The following is a 17,819-nucleotide window of genomic DNA, read 5'->3' on the forward strand; positions in this document are numbered from 1 at the left end:
CACACACAAACTGCATTTCCCACAGACGAGGCGATCGACCATGAAGACGCTCTCATTACCCCTCGTGTGGAGAAACTCTCCGGATTAAGAGAGCGTGGGCATGAAGCCTCTTATCAGGCAGATAAGGTGCTCCGGAGCGCTCCCCCACATCATCGGTGCAATGCTCATTAAATCTATTAGCATAACAACCAATAGCCAGTGGTTATAACCCCCCTAAACACACACACACACACACACACACACAAACACCCACAGCAGCTCATCAGCGAGACGTGATTCTGGATGAGTGACAGATTTATTTTTAACTCTTTGTACAGAATGCAATCACCTGCAGCATGGAACAAGGGAAACAATCAACTTTGCAATATTGCCATAATGTGCACGGCTGGAGGGTGAGGGTGCAGGAGTGTTCCAGATGAAGAGTTTCATTGTGAAACACGTTTTTCCATACGCTGCCTCCTCAGAGCTAAACTCTCTAATCATTCCTCTCTGAGCATGCTGGGCGGCTGATCAGCGTTTACAGGCCTCCAGCCGCGCAGCGGCTGTACATTAGAGAAAGCTGCAGGGTTAACTAGAAAATTATAGAAGAGATGTGATGATCAGAAATGTAATTTGTAATAACTCTTCTGGGCATTTCTCATCAGAGGAACAGATTTTAATAGAGAACAAGAAGCGTTTCAGTGGTTGTTTGGTGCGGTTATGTAAGGGACGGGTGAAGCACACATCAGGAGTTCTCGCCTCATATCAACGAGACAACTCTTACAAACTTATTATTTATTATTACTTATTATATATTTATTCCACAGTGACATGTTTCGATTTTCTGCTACTATGAGCTGATTCCTGAAATGAAACCGATGCCTCAAAAGAGCAAAATCCTGCAGTTCCTGGAGTGTCCACTAGAGGCTGGCTGCAGACGCACAGGAAGTCACATTCACATCCATTCTAAAAAGCTTGTTTTTACAGCAGAGATTAATATATTTACAGCCTGGTTCAAAAAACCAAATAGGTGTGATTAGCTCATGTCTCGATCGACACACACTGTACGGGGGATGAATGTTTTGATGACTCATCAGTTTTGATTTGATGAAGGATAAGAGTTATTCACAATAAGGCATGTAGCTGACCTGATTGACAGGAGGGCGCGGTGTAATGGTTTGTCAGGTGGTTTAAAACCCGCCTCAGCTCCAGCTCTCAGTCTGTCGTTAGAATACATAAAACATTGTATTCCTCCCTGTCTTCAAACTGTCCAGCTCTTCGGTACTAACTGATTGACTTTTACTCGTTTTTGTACTCGATGCTGCACATTTGCACTTGTCGGCCACATTGAACAACCCTGAAAAGGGAATAGAAGTATAAGTATCTGTTGGTCAGAATAACAGTAAATTATACTATAAATGCAACTTGTGCAGAAGAGACACTTGGCCTCTGATAGATCCCTGCTGCACTCCTAACCAGAGACAGAGCAGTGGCTGAGTCAGAGGAAAGCCTCAATACTGTGCGCTCTCAGAACATCAGTTTCACACTTTGAATTGACAGACAAGAGTCTGATGATTCAGAACTCTTTGAACAAACCACCTGAATTAACCCAAACACTCAAAAACAAGCACTTCACTTGTACCTGAACGAGGGTCATTTGCCATCCTGTAATCCTCCCGGTCTTGACACTGATTCCTCATGTTAACAGCAGCTCCTTTGTAATCTTCAGCACTCCTGTTCCTCCAGTAAAACTCTCAGATTAAACTTTTCTGGATCAACATCTCTGATCAAAGACAGAAGAAGAGCACAGCCTGCTAACGCTGCCCCGCTGCTCATCCTGACCTGACACGAGCCCCCCCGCTGAAAGGCCAAGTCTCAATAATAGCTCTGTTGCTTTGTTGTTGTCCCTTTCAGCAGGGCCGCGCCCCGTGCCTCTGCAGACGTCTCATATTCTAGCCGGGCATTCTTCTCACAGAGCTTCTAATGAAACACCAGAGTGTGTGTGCAGAGGTTATTTCAGCAGGAATCAGCTCAGCCGTGCATGCTCACTGAGGTGAGACACATCTCCTGCAACCTGAATTAACTTTCTCTCTCATTGTGTCTGCAGAAAGCAACCTCCAGTGTGATGTTTCATACGATTCAAACCCCTTCTTTTAGTAATGAAATCAGACATTTAGTGGATGATCCTGCAGACGGGCAGTGCGAGATGCCTGTGAATGACTGCATTTGTGAAAGTGAAGTTTTGAGTTTTGATTCGAGCGGATGGATGACGGATTAGCGGGACAGAGCCAGTAGGAGGTGACAGGAAGCTGCAGCCAATGTCCCTGAAGCTCGAATGACGCAGACCACACATCGGTCAGTGAGTGTTTGTGTACATGAGGCAGCATTGATCTCACTGTTTCCAACTGTGACAGCGAGAAAAGGAAAGAAAGGACAAAGAAAACATGACAAAGCCTTCGATAAAGTGCTGCTTCCCTTTCGTTCCTTCATTAATTTTTAACAGACTTGAACACCAGACAGAGTGAAGCACTTGCTTGTCATGTTGATGATATAACGAGGACAGAGTGAATAGGTGGGAAATTCTACAGCTGTAGCTCCTGTAGTTGTAAAAGATGTTTCCATTTTGTAAAAATAGAAGACACAAAGCCCCGTCATTAAACAATGAACAAAATTAAGAAAAAAGAACACAACATCAAGGAGCAAAGCTAAAACATGAAATAAGTATGTGTTAGGTGGGGGTTGTTTCTGTTTGTATAAATCCAATGAAGAAATCGTGAAACAGACTGGAGATTATAACACCATTTAATCGGCCGAGGTCAGACAACTTCATCAAACAAGCACGCTTCCAAATCACTTGACTGACAAAGTGCTGACAAAGTAACAGTGTTCACAGTGCTGCTTATATTCTGTCAAAAAGGTGCAACCCACAAATTCCTTTCCATTTGGGTACATCACCATAAAACAATAAAGATGACATGACACTGATTTGTATACGAAACAACTGTAGACTCTTTGTCTAGCAAACAGTTGCTGACAACATATGCTTGGCTCCTATCCAAACATAGATCTGCTACTACTTAGGTGCTTCACTCATATAAGTTACAGCTTCAGACACCTAAAAGTAGGAGTGTTAACACGTGGTAGGCAGACTTGATTAATACATTTCACGAAGTTACAAGATTAATGAATTTCATGAAAATTCGTACTAACAGTATGGCATGGTAAGAAAGATGTGTATGGCAAAATGAAAAAAAGAAAATATACTGGACCAGGAGAAACATGATTATTGTAAACAGATGACAGAGTAGTGATGCTTTGGCTCCTCCTCCTACTGGACTCATCTCCCCCAGAAGCCCCGCCCCCTGGAGGATGTAGTGTGTACGTTTAAGATTAAGATTTAGATTTACTTTTTATTGATCCCGCAAGGGGAAATTCTGTTTTTACACTCTGTAGTCATGCAACACACACACAGGCTGAAATATACGCACATACACAAACAGGATCCTATGAACATGCACTAATGGAGAGATGTCAGAGTGACGGAGCGGCCCCCGGCAGGCGCTCCTAAGTACCTACACTGCAAGCTAATGCACGCTAGCACAAGCTAACCGCCGGTGTTTGTCACCTTCCTGTCCAACAGGAAGCAGACCAACTTTACGAAACACTAACACAAGAAACATTGAACTTGCTGCTTAAAAACGACACAAGAATCTGTTCTGCTGTGGACTGAACCCACCTGAGTGACCTTTGACCTTTTATCAGGAAGTCACACTTGTGTTTTGCTTAAATCCCCCCCCGCGCTCCCCCTATACTGCCTCTCTAATGCACAGTCTCCGGCTCCATCATATAAAAGATATCAGCGACCGTTATGGGGGAATTTTGGCTTCACTTTTTGACAACAGCAGGAGAGGAAGAGCCATAGTCCATCTTTATACAAGGTCAATAAGCTCCTCCCTCTCGTTCAATGAGGAAATATTAATGATTCTTGTCCTTGTTATTTTTGGTTGTAGACGTTCCCCAACGCTTTATTATAATAGTAATAAAGAAAGACCCTTTAATGACACGATGACTTCTTTTTCTCTACCACCAGCTCGAGGCTAATTTCACTGCATGGTGCTAACAAGGCTGAAAGAAAACACAAGGAAGGCCTTTATTTTAGAGCTAAGCTAAGCGATAGAGATGACCTGATATAACTGGATTTTTTGTTGCCATGGTATCCAAACAGGTATCGACTTTGTTTGATTTGTACTAGAATCGTCCCAAGGTTAACAAATCTGGTATCAACAAGCAACTCTAGAAATACCTTTTTTAGGATTTACATTCTGAAATAAGTTTTTAATATTATCTCCTGACGTCTCTTGTCTGTATGCATATGTGTGTTCGTGTGTGTGTGTGTGTGTGTGTGTGTGTGTGTGTGTGTGTGTGTGTGTGTGTGTGTGTGTGTGTGTGTGTGTGTGTTGTGTCAACATCTCCGTCTGTTCAGATGTAACAGTGAGCAGAACAAGACGTAACACTCAAAGACAAGTTGGTCAATAAAAAGCTTCATTGCTTCTCTTCGGGAGATCCCCTCCAGCTCCTCTGCTCTCTGACCCGAGATCTAATGTGACATTTTCACAACGGCAATATGCAGTAAACACACACACACACACACACACACACACACACACACACACACACACACACACACACACACACACACACACACACACACACACACACACACACACAAACGGTTACATGCAGCTCAACAAATCCAGGATTCTGAATGTCAGAGTCCGTTTGTGTGAACAGAAGCTGACGATACGCAGCGCTGAAACTCAAGATTCTTTTCTTGATCGTTGAATTTGACAACATTTTAAAAATGATTCAAACATCTGTTCCAGTGTGAAGCACATCAGGTGAAAGGTTCCAAACCCACTGGTATTGATGAAGCACAATGACTGCACCTCTGTCCTCATAGTAAAAGAAGAATATCAATAACTGATGGCGAGATCCTCACGTGGTCATCACACATAAAGTTCAATACTCCTTAGAGGCCGGGAGGCGGGGGGGAGGAGAGATCAAGGTTTTATTAATCGATCCCAGATGCTGTTGATCTCTCCGTCTTCCTCCCACAGTCCAAAGACATGCTCGTTAGGTTAACTGCTGACTCTAAATTCCCCGTAGGTGTGAATGTGAGTGTGGCTGGCACAAGTCTTAGCGACTGAAACATTTCCCTCTCGACCGATGTTTTACACCGACAGACAGACCAACCATCGAATCTCGTGCTCACTTCCTGCAGCATGAGCCAGTCACAGCGTCCTGAACATAAATGTTTGTCTTCTGTCACTGCTTAACAACACTCGTGTGAGTCTGTGATGTGACAGTGAGCAGAGATTATATCAGCTCTTCATCTGGGATCACAAAGAAAGCTGCCACTCGTCTTTGTTGTTTTCAAACTCGGTCTGTTGTCAAACATTTCAGGCTCCCAGACGGCTCTGAAGACGTGCATGAAGAATGAGGACGCGTGCAAACAAACACCATTATTCTATTTAGATTTGATCGTCTGAATGCAGCTAACAGCTAACTTTTTTTTTAAACGTGTGCATCATCACGCTCTGCTTTATATCTCATGAGGAAGCATTCAGACCGATGCTCTAAATGTTCTTCTCAATCATCCGGGACGTTTCATGAGGACAGAGGGTCCTCTCTCTCTGTGAGTGACCCGCAGTAAAAACCTTTACTTTCATCTGCTGAGACGCAAGATTAAAGAGCGCCACTCAGCTTTTGGTTATTCTCAGTGAAATGACAAAATGATGGAGATGTGTTGAGTGTGAGATGATTGGATCCATTTGTTCGAGTTTTCCTGAACAGAGCTACAAAGCATTGGCTGATTAGAGAAACAGAGAGATGAATTTTTGGTTACTGTGACTATGTTTTGGACTCTTTCCTATGATGTCTTCCTGCTCTGATATGACTGGCCGTCCTTTTTAAAGTGATAATTTATTTAATGTTTCTCAGTAATGAGGCTTCCCTTCTTGTCTTGATCAGTCCATCTGTGCGTCCATCTCTCTCCAAAAACCAGTCTTTGCTTTTCAACAGCTTCCCATGTTTTCCTGTTTGAAGATGATTGGACCGAGCTGAGCGTCTTTTGGTGCCTTCCAGAACAAATTACAACAACAAATATGACTGCTCACTGATCTGACATCAGTGGAGTTCAGATTTGGCTAGATTGAGGAAAACGACATGTATGGTGAGGGTTATCCCTGAGTCCAGATTTCTAGATCATACGAGGACAAACCCTTCTGGTCTGAAGCATCCTGCGACCTGAATAATATTTATTTTTTGTCCAGATATGAGAGCAGTTATCAGGTCAAACCAACAGGTGTTGCAGCGATGGAAGAGGGCAAGAGAAGTGGTTCAGATAGAAGTGATTGTACCCGACCTAAAAAGCCTCTGCATGTTTCTAATAAGCTCCACATAAAGGGTGAAGGAATACAAACACTAACCAAAGCCAGGTATTGTCCTTAAGATGTTAACATCAGTGTCCACCTCTCAAACTGAAACATGACTCAGAATAATATCCAGCTAACTCCCACTGATATCCAGTTGACACACTGTCCTCTCTGCTACCTCCGCTGCAGCTTTCATATCAAACAGCTGGAGTTTTTTCTGACAGTGGCTGGTGATTCAACTGCCCCCAGGGCCTTTTCTGCAAATTCCCTCTGATGCCTCCAAAAAAGTCATTATCATTCCTGTCAAAAAAGCCTCACCCTGCAACCCGAGCCTTTATTAAAGAGACTGTAGGGTTTCATTCATGTGGGGGGTGTGTGGGGGGGTGGGGGGGTACTGCAGCTCCTGACTGACGAGCTGCATGAAAGGATGCTCATCAAACGCTGGCAGCATCCCATGTGGTCCGTCAGCACAACACAACAGTTAATATCTTCTTTATGAGCCGTAACACGCTCTGCAGACTGCATCATGCAACTTAAGGAGCTTTAGCAATAAACGTGATGGAAGTGAAGGTTACAGAGACGATACGGAGAGAAAGCAGGAGGAGTGTATTTTCACATGTGGCCTTATAGCAGATCAATACTCCAGCAGCAGGCGAGCTGGTCAGTGGCCTGTGGAGGAGGTACTCGTGAAACCAGGCGGGAGTTCTTTAGTGCACAGCCGCTCTAACTGTTCCTCACTTGATGACACAAACTCGGCTTCTTGTGCATCGTACTGCAGGTATGCAGCGAGCTTCTCCTCAGCACCGTCTATCATTTAAAGCACAGGCTGGAAAATGTTCTACAAAAGCAAAGAGACCCCACAAATAACTGATTATTCTAAAGGTTTACTGTGAGTATCAACAGCACAGCCATTTCCACCTGGAATGGAGTCGGCTGGTTAGTGACCAAAACCTTCAGTGTATGATGTTGTGGGTTCCTTTATAGGATCAATTCTGCATGCTGTGTCTAGTCTTTTGTGCTTGGTGGTGTTGCAGACCGGTGAAGTAGTAAGAAAAGCAAAAAAAGAAAAACGTCTGCATTGGTTCTCAACTGGTGCGTCAGGACCAGGAAGTGGGTCGCAGTGAAATTTCAGTGGGTTGAAATGGAGTCAAAACACATTTGTTTGTTCGGCCACATGTTTGGTACCGTCTGACGTCCAAACTGCACAATTTATTCATGAATGAAATTTGATTGGCTGAAAAATGTGAGATTTGAGTCCTGATTTTCATGTAGATGTCCTGAGGATGGACCAGTGAAGAATCCCTGCTTTCATTTATCCATGGATCTCTTTGTAATCGCATGTGTAGCTGCTTGTGTTTGTATGAAACGATGCCGCCGGTCTCGACCAGGACACCTTTGTGGTTTTTCTCCTGGTAAGATAAAAAGCTGAACTATACATCTAAAAATAAATAATGTATTTTGAGAGTATAGGACCACAGACTATGAAGGCTGTGATCTCTGACAAGGTGAGAAGCAGAATATCCAGCTTCTTCCTCAGTGCCACAAAGCTCCTTTATTGATTAACACACACTAAAACACATCATCAACACTGTAGCACCGGCTGTCTCACACACACACACACACACACACACACACACACACACACACACACACACACACACACACACACACACACACACACACACACACACACACACACACACACACACACACACACACACACACACACACACACACTGTGTTTTAAATTCCTGCTGCCCTAAATATTCACCAGAGCACCAAATTAGGATGCATACGCTGCAATGAATACTATTCAAACTGACGCCTTAAAATGAGTTAAAAGTTCCCTAAAAACGACACAGCTGTCCACAGAGGTTCCAATTGAGAGTAATGCATTCTTCAGTTTACTCGACACAGACACACAGTATCAGTCATATTCAGGTGGGTTTAGCAGCTGTGCCCCTCTGAGGAGTCTTCAATGATTTAAAGTAAGCTGGGGGAGAATCTGACTCAGCTACACAAACATTAAAGCTCCATTGTATGGCTTTGTGAAAGTCTGATTATAGCGCTCGGCCCTGCTTCTCCCCCTGCTCTGCTCCTGTGAGCCGCACAGATCCAGCACTAATGACTCGCTCTATGGTTACTGGGGCTTGGGGGAATGCTTGCAAGAATAAGAGGGAGGAGGAGGGGGGGGGGAGGGAGGTTGGAGGGGTCCGTATAAGCCCTGATGGGTTGTCAAAGATAGATGACTTCATTTTGCCTCCTTTTCCTTTCATTCCCACCTCTGTTCCTCCTCCTCGCTGTCTCTGCTCGCGCTCCCTCTGATTCTGTCGCTAAGGCTGACGGAGACAAAATGAGACTTTGGAAACGGAACTTTAGTCGGGAGCTTGTTAGCGCGCTGCCTCCCAGGTGACCGCCTTTAAAACAGGCCTGAGCAGGTGATGGATTATGAAAGACTCCGGGAAGCTGGCTTCAACAAATTCATTAAAGATCTGAAAGTTTAGGGTCTCATGAAGCATCCACTCAAACTTGAGCATCAGAACCCTTTATAAACAACAGCTCATTTTGCTGTTAAGGCTTTAACTGAAGACTGAGGTGCACGTTACAATCAGCATACTGAAACCTCAAACGGTAGCTTTGAGAAGAGCAAGCAGAAGACTTGAAAATATTCAGAGGTCACAAAATGTTTTTCATCCAGATCATAAATAGCAGTTAGCATACCTAGCAACCTTTGCTGCAATACCCATATTTATTCTTAAAGGTCCCATGTTATGCTTTTTCTGGTTTTATATGCTCTTTAGTGTGTTTTCCATGTGTCCTGTGCATGTTTAGGCACATCTATGTGCAAAAATTCAGGTAGGCTTCTCCTACGTCCTCCTGTTAGCTGTAGCATTAGCTGCATGTAACGCTCAGTTCTAGCCCCCCTCGATAAAAATGTGTCAGTCCGACGTTATTGTCAGTGTGAGATCACTGATCTAAGCCCATTGGCTCGTTGTGGCAAGCCCTGCAGCTCATGTTGAATGCCCATTAACGTCTGTAGCACGCCCACGATATGCCGTAGCCTGCAGTAGCACAGTAGTGCTAAGGTGCTGATGTTTATGCTCTCCTCAGACGGAGCCAGTGGCTGCATTCCCAATATGGTAAAAGGGGCGGGACATTTCCGAGACGCGTGCTGAGCAACTGACCAATAACGACAGAGCGGATCGGCAGACCAATCAGAGCAGACTTGGCCCACGTGGGGTCTAACAGTGTGGGCTCAACAGAGTGTAGCTGACGGACTCAGAGCGTAGAGGGAGCAAGGAGGAGCAGTACATGAAAACAGACACTTTTTTTGGACTTTATCTATTGTGAACGTACAAAAGTAGATACATAGATTAAATATACGAACCCCAAACAGGGCATAATATGGGCTCTTTAAAGATTTCACATTCTCCTCAAGTTCACCTTCCATGTTTTCAGTCTGTGAATCCTAAAGAGCAGATTTAAAGCTAAAACAAAGTTGATACTGTTGTCAGTAAAAACCCTAATTTCAGCCTTGTTGAGGTTTCACTGGTTTACGTCTTGGAGTGTAATGCTGAATGATCTCATGAGTGTTATCTGTCGCCGCACTATGAGAGAACTGATCTACCTCTGCACAAGCTTAATCCCGCCCTGTTAAGATCATCAACACCCTGAACAAAAACTCCTGCAGGTGAAATTAATCCGGGTCAACACACAGATGGCTGCTTCCATCAACAATGTCCTGCAGGTGGAAATGTCTGTCTTGTAGAGGGCAGTATTGGATTGGACCTTGAACCGCTGGGTTTCTAAAGATCTGATGGCAGATTTCATAAAGTCATAACGACTCCAAATCCAAACCCAATACGCTTGAAATGCTTATTATCTTTAAATAAGAAAGATGCCAGCCTTAATGCATTTTGTGGATGTGAGCTTGCATCGACTCTTCAACGACACAAAGGAAGAGCATTAAGACGATGAAATTTTAAACACTTACATCCAGTCAAGAACTTCAAGATTCAGCCGACACAAGAGCCACTTTTTAAACATTTATCAATCATAGAGAGCAGAGAGCATTCATCAGAGTAAGATGTGCAGGTTTGCAAAAAGCTCAAATCGAGTGAAAAGAAGCCAAAGACGGAGTTAAATTCAAAGTGACGGGGAAGAAGTAGAAACTCCTCTGCCTCTCTCCTCCTCCTCATCTCTCACCTCACATGAGCACGAGGAGCTCTTCATCCTCAGCTGGCCTACTTCTCCAGAGCTGCATGTGAGTAAAAGTGCGGTGAAGCGCCCCCTTATCTTACCTTTCTCTCGGCTCAGGTTGCGAACGTTGCTGGGATCGTCCATCGGTGTATTCCCAAAAGAGACAGAGCGCCATGTGCTGCTAAAACAGGGATGGAGGAGCTGGCTTCGACCCAACTGCCATGTGGGGGGCTTCTTCAGTCACAGACATGCCTCGCCTGGTGGGTGTCATCATCCAGAAATTGGTGAGAACTCTCCTATCTTCTTCTTCTCCTCTCTCTATTTTATCCCTCCTGTAAAGTCTTTCCTCGCTCTCTGTCCTCATTAAAACCCATCTTCTCTGTTTCTGTGTGCAAGTGTGGCAGGAAGGAGACAATAGTGAGATGTTGCACACTTCTTCTTCTTCTTCTTCTTCTGCCTCTACTGTACAGACTGGAGGGAGGGGAGGTGTTGCCTGGAGAGCTCTGGGAGCGTGCTCAGTGCAGTCAACCACTCACGGCTCTTGTATGAGAGGGGGGAAGCACTCAGTTCAAAGCCGATCACCTGGGAGAATGAGCGCTATTAGACCGAGGGAGGGAGCAAGGGATGGGGGGAGGGAGGGAGCACTGAGAGGGAGGAGGAGAAAGAGGAGAGAAGGGAATGGACTGAAATACATCTGCTGAGATAAAGGGGAGGAGAGTGAAGAGGGAGAGCGAGGAGAGGGATGCGAAGGTGGCTGAGATTTGCAAGAAGTAAAGAGCAGCAGCAGCAGCGTGTGGCGCGCATGTTTTATTCAACGCAGAGCTGCTGAGAGAGAAGAGCAGCCAGGCGTGGATGGGTTTGTCCCAGCAGTTGGCCAAGAAAGGGAGAGGCAGATGGTGGGGGGGGGGGGACAAGAGAAAGACGAGAGGCAAAAGAGGAACTTCTCTCAGCTTCTGTGTCTGAGGCCAGCAGGAGAGGAACTCCAACTACTGATAGAAAGCAGGAACAAACTTTAACAGCAGGAGAGTCTGCCTGGAGGGGAAGCCTGAGCAAAATCTCCTGAACTCTAAATTAGATGTTTTATTATTTTAAAGTAAACCTGCATGGTGGTCCTGCAGCCGTGAATAGATACTAGTCTGCAGATTATTCTGACAGATTTGCAATAATCAATTTCAGAAGGTGTTATGTCTTAGCAGGAATGCACTCTTAAAAGAAGGAAGTCTAGTTACTAAAAAAAACCTCTCAGATGTGTCTTCTCCAGTCTGACTCTCTCGGTGCTCATAAAGCCAACAGCTGAACCCTACAGTTCTTGGGTGGCCACGGTTCAAACATGTACAGTGGGTGCCCGATGAAGTGGAGATGTAATGACAGCTCTTATTAATGCTAAAGCTAAAGTGAGTTAATTTATGAAGGCACCTTGTAATGTTTGCGGGGACGCTGCGGAGGAAATGAAGCTATTTAGAGTCACGGTTCATCACCATCAAATACAGAACGCAGTTTACTGTATTTTCAGCAAGCTTCAGCTCTCGCATGAATAATACACATTGTGAATTGTCTCGGCTCATGCATGTTTCATGAGGCAGGAACAACAAACCCCCGGTCTTTAGTACATGCATTTTCAGAGGGGCTGCTCCTCGGTCTGCAGAAGTATCATCATAATCCAGAGCCGCAGGAGCTACACCCGAACCTGCACTCCAACCAAAAAGTCAAGCTTCATTTCTCTATGGGGTCTCCTCCGTACATTAGCGTGCATCACCTCCTGCTGCTTGAAGGAGCTTCGGGCACGCTACAGTGACCATGGGCTGAGTCACCGCGCAGCAACAGGACCTGTTTCACACGGCCGCGCCTCGGGCCATCAGATACAGATAGAAGTTAGCTGAGAGCATGGGAGCACAGTGACCAGAGTAATGGTCTCCTAAAGGAGGGCCTGCAAAGGGACTGAAGCAAGTGCATGTTGTAAGAGCATCAGTGCACAGATGAATATTATTCCCTTAGATGTGTCGATGATCAGTCCATGCTACCTTCAGGAGCCTTTTATCAGCTGAATTCAATTCAATATTTTGCGTTTTATGAAGCTTTTAAAAATTTGATATAGCAGAAACTCTCTTTCACACACACAATGCATCATTATTATGTTTTCATGTGACGCCAGACGAACACAAACACGTCTTCACGTCTAGTTTGATGCATATTTCAGCACCATGGACAGAGAACAGCGGTGGTTTTATTATTTGCTAAAACTTGACAAATATTAAGAAACAGAAGTGCAGAAGTCCCAAGCAGACATGAATCATAAATTATATTTTACTCAATATTCCTGTGATAATGAATAATTGTCTGTGAGTTTCATGACTCATGTTGTCATCTTTATATAATAATGCTGGTAAAACACTGAAAAACACTCTACTCTAACTCTATACCACGGGAAAACCAGCGATGTTAAACACAACAAGCAAGATAAATAAGTCGATGTTCAGAGAAATAAAACAGAAATGTACTCGTTATCACAGGAAAACAGAGTCAAACAAACGAATGGATGCATGTCCTGTAGGGCTCTATAAATGGTAAATGGACCTGAGCTTGTATATTTCTTTTCTAGTCTTCTGAACCACAGCTGCCCCAATATAACACAATACTTTTTTGGAGGTAACTAATGGCTGTTCAAAACAAAGCAAAATTGACCAAAATTAAAATATTATTTATAATTGGTTGAGTCTATTAGCCTTTGAGCCAAAACAAATCAGAAGCAGAAGTCGTGCTTTGTATTTGTCGCTGGGTCTCAGAGACAGATAAATCTTTTCTAAGTATATGCAGACGTATGCTAACCATGCTAATAGGAACACAGATACCAGGCTAATGTATGAAGAGGAATGTTTCACATGAGAATTCATCAAGCTGAAAGTCACATGAGCAATTCCCCCCGAAGGATCAAAGTAGAACCTGATCTCAGTTTTGCCTCTGAAGAAGACCCCGAGTGTTGAAGCGTTTCTCCTTTAGAACCTAAATAATTAACTTAAGTGATTGGTGTGCTCCAGTACTTTCTTTGGATCCAGCCTGAGAGAAGTCCACAGAATGATACTTACAACCTGATCTGTTGGATCAAATGTTTGGACACTGAAAGCTAAACTGCATCATGTCAGAGCTCCAAATATTATTAAAATAAGCTCCACCCCCTCCCCCGATACTCCTCCATACAAACTGAAGTCTCGGACATATTTAGATTCTGACCTGATTCCATGTGTGTGCTACTGTAACTCATCCCGTGGGGACCCTGAATGTCGGTTTGGAAGTCCCCATTATGTCACTCTGAATCCAAAAAGGTCGACCCTCCACTGGCGACTGAACGTCAGCCGCATCACAGAAATCACTCTGAGTCGTCCTCAGAGGGGAGTGGACGCCACGAGAAGAACAAAATGTGTTAACGTTCATGTCAACTGTCTGACGACGCCTCCAAGAGCCGTGCTGCTGGCCAAAATTAAAACAGGAAACAAATAAAGTTCCATCAATAGAAACTCCTAAATTAAGTTCTTGTCAAACGGCAGGAAGACGTTCTAACGAGGACTTGAGCTGCAACGACTCACTGATTCATCAAAATAAAATTAAAGGTTAGAGAATGGAAGGCGGCAATTAAGTGTAGCGGCAGCCTTTGAAGATTTAACACATAGGATGGTAGACAGATTAGACTTATTCAATGCTAAGTGGGGAAAATATATTAATACTGTCACAGGCTCTTAACTTCTCTGCTAAACAGCAGTCATCACTTCTGTCTTTTGACTGGAAATTATTAGCAGCATGCTGCTGATTCACTATTCGTAACAGGCTTGACACATCTTGGTTTGGTGATGTAGGCTGACAGCCCCCTGTAAATCTTATGGAAACACAATTTTCTGTAAAGGGTGGACAACTTAACACTTCCATGCAGCCTAATCTGAAATAATCATGTTGTGGTTGTGGAACTTTGTTATTTTTATTTTTTACGTTTCTACATATATTTTAATCGTCCTGCTTTATTCCTGTATTTAATTTGACTTAATTATAATGTTTGTTTGTCAGATCTGGTTTTTTTTTCTCGTTTTTTTCTGTTTGTCTTTCTTTTTTTTTGTCTTGCATTGATAGTGTTACCCTTGTTGGGCATTGTTCTATATCATTTGTTGTCTGGTATTGTACTGTTGTAAAAAATTTGAAAACAATAAAAATGTTGGTCATAAAAAAAAAATCAAATTAGAGGGGCGCTGGTGGTGCGGTGGTTGGTGTGCGCGCCCCATATGTGGAGGCTGTAGTCTTTCAAGCGGGCGACCCAGGTTCGAATCCAGCCTGTGGCTCTTTCCCCGCATGTCATTCCCCCCTCTCTCCCTGATTTCCGGCTCTATCCACTGTCCTATAGCTCGATTGAAGGCACAAAAAGCCCAAAATAAATCATAAAAAAAGAAAAAAAAATCAAATTAAAAACCTCACGATAATGAGAGAACGGTTAAAAACATCTTTTAAGCAAACATGTCGATCTTTTTGTTTTCCACGATGAAGGGGGGGGGGTTAGATTAGAGTCTTGCTTAGGTGTTGCTCTCCAGTGCTGGGAGAAGAGGGTCTATGTGAGCGGTTTCAGCGGCTAACATAGAGGCTTGAAGACGTCTTTTGGTTTAATATCGGGGAACTATGGTGTGATTTGCAGAACAAGCCGTTTCGCGCCCTCTGCTGACTCATCCTGGGATTACACCAACAAACGTTTACCTCATGATCTGAAGCTTTGCACACGTTCAGCTCTGTAACACTACATGAGAGTTTGAAAATGGGGAGCAGCAGTTCTCTTGTTTTTGTAGCATGCAGTACCAGACTGATGCTGCTGGTTTATAAAGCGCTTAATGGTTTAGGGCCAAAATACATGAGTGACCTCCTGATTCATTACGAACCATCCAGACCGCTCAGATCGTCTGGGACAGGTCTGCTCTCTGTCCCCAGAGTCAGAACCAAACATGGAGAAGCAGTGTTCAGTTTCTATGCTCCTTATATCTGGATCAAACTCCCAGAAAACTGCAGGTCTGCTGAAACTCTGAGCTCTTTTAAATCCAGGTTGAAGACACACCTGTTTACAGCTGCCTTTCATTAAACAGCTTTAATAAGATTTAAAATTTTAACTCTGCACTGTAACTTTTAACTCTTTTTATATTTTAACTTTATTTTTTTCAATTAATCTAATTTGAATTATTTTTATTTGAACATATTTTCAGATTTATTTCTATTTTAATGTTTCTTTTCTTTCCTCTGTCATGATGCTTTTTGATGTCTTGTGTGAAGCACTTTGAATTGCCTTGTTGTTGAAATGTGCGACATAAATAAACTTGCCTTGATGTTCTGCATTCACCCCTCGACTAAAACATCAACATCACCTGTTTTAAAAGTTATACAATCATCGATGCATTAAGTAAAGAGAAGCACAAGGACAGATGTGTATTAAAACATAAAAGGAGAAAATCTGCTTGAGATGACAGAGCATAGAAATGTTCAACATGCAGGACGTGCAGGGATCGAGTCCTGCTGTAAACTTCATTTGAAAGGCAGAAATACAGATGCTACCTGGTGTGTGTGTGTTTAAAGCAGTGAGACAAAGAGCGGGGATACTGAAGGTAACAGTTTGTACAACAGCTCAGGTAATCGTTTACTATTTGACTCTCTATAAAAGACTTTCAGTTTGAATCGTGGTCCAGCAGCAGGACGACGGTGTTTGTATTCTCAGGCTGTGGATTCATGTTTGTTGTTCAGGAAACAACAAAGAGAAACAATCGATGAGGAGCCGTGAGCATAATGGTCGCACATTGTGTCACCTCGAGGTTACATGTGCCACTTTTCAGCTCTCCAGCAGTGCAGCGGGTTATCTCCTGAGCGTCTGTGAAAGCACCGAGGACGATTGATAAAATCACTCGACCGAGGAAAACACGGAGGTCGATATCCTGCAGCCAGCGACGAGGGAGAACCAAGAGATGCTGCCGCCGGACTCTTTAAAGCCCGATAAGAAAGTCGAGACAGAAACCACAAAGACTCAGTGAGGGTCACAGAGCGACTTCCACAGCTTCCACATGAGAAACCAGACACCCTGTCGACTAACAGAGGAAGGAGCTGCTTTAAGACCTGACAACGAGATCAACACCTACAGCAAAGTTTCTGTTTCACACTCACACACTCCTTCAGTGGATTTAGAAGAAAACCGTACGCTCCCAGAATCTTTCTTAGTTTTCTTCACATTATTTAAACATTCATCTTTTTTTTATCTTAAGCTGCCGTGAAATGATTCTGGCGAAGCTGAGGGAACATAAGAAATGTGTCTAATCCTCGGCTCACATTGTAATTGGAATAAAAAAAAACATTCTTTGATAGTGATCCAGCTCTTTCAAGTTAAATATGTGGCTGTGTTTCTGTCATGTTTACAGACACACACACACACACACACACACACACACACACACACACACACACACACACATACACACACACACACACACACACACACAGTCACATGTTGAGAGTTTGGACGGAGGAGAGAGAGTGCAGTGAGAACCTCAGCTGGACAAGCGGCCAGGCCAGCTGCGTCCTCCATAGATGTCTTATTAAATGTGTGTGTGTGTGTGTGTGTGTGTTTGTGTGTGTGTGTGTGTGTGTGTGTGTGTGTGTGTGTGTGTGTGTTTATGTTTGTGTGTGTGTGTGTGTGTGTGTGTGTGTGTGTGTGTTTGTACGTTTCTTTTGGTGTGTGTGTGTGTTTGTGTGTGTGTGTGTGTGTGTGTTTATGTTTGTGTGTGTGTGTGTGTGTGTGTGTGTGTGTTTGTACGTTTCTTTTGGTGTGTGTGTGTGTTTGTGTGTGTGTGTGTGTGTGTGTTTATGTTTGTGTGTGTGTGAGTGTGTGTATGTGTTTGTTTATGTTCGTGTGTTTGTTTGTGTGTGTTTCTACGTTTGTGTTGGTGTGTGTGTGTGTGTGTGTGTGTGTGTGAGGTTCAGGTGGCCTGAAGGAAATGGAAAAACCAAAAAGCACATTGCCCGGCTTCTCCGTGTTTGATTGAGGGTCACAAAGGTCACAACATGAACGCGTTCATTGAATAATGTCAGGGGACGAGCTGTGAGGCGGACTCGTCAGGTTCAGCAGAACACGCTGAGGGAGTGTGTGAAGTAACAACCCTTTACACATTGTCGGTTCAAGGTGGGATATTCACACCCCTGTTA

At 43.7% G+C, this 17,819-nt stretch overlaps 1 protein-coding gene across 3 annotated transcripts in view; it reads right to left on the reverse strand.

The window, feature by feature from the left end:
- Nucleotides 1–17,819, reverse strand: part of plch2a (phospholipase C, eta 2a) — a 162,960-nt gene that overhangs the window by 67,662 nt on the left and 77,479 nt on the right. The window contains exon 1 of one of the 3 annotated variants that reach the window (XM_065961559.1): nt 10,715–11,180. The exons of the other annotated variants lie outside the window; for them this stretch is intronic. Within the exon in view, the coding sequence (XP_065817631.1) occupies nt 10,715–10,757 (43 nt within the window). The 5' untranslated portion in view covers nt 10,758–11,180. Of the gene's footprint in view, nt 1–10,714; nt 11,181–17,819 lie in introns of those variants that run through there. 3 annotated transcript variants of the gene reach the window in all.

Source organism: Labrus bergylta, chromosome 12, assembly GCF_963930695.1.
Source record: "Labrus bergylta chromosome 12, fLabBer1.1, whole genome shotgun sequence".
NCBI classification, from domain to species: domain Eukaryota; kingdom Metazoa; phylum Chordata; class Actinopteri; order Labriformes; family Labridae; genus Labrus; species Labrus bergylta.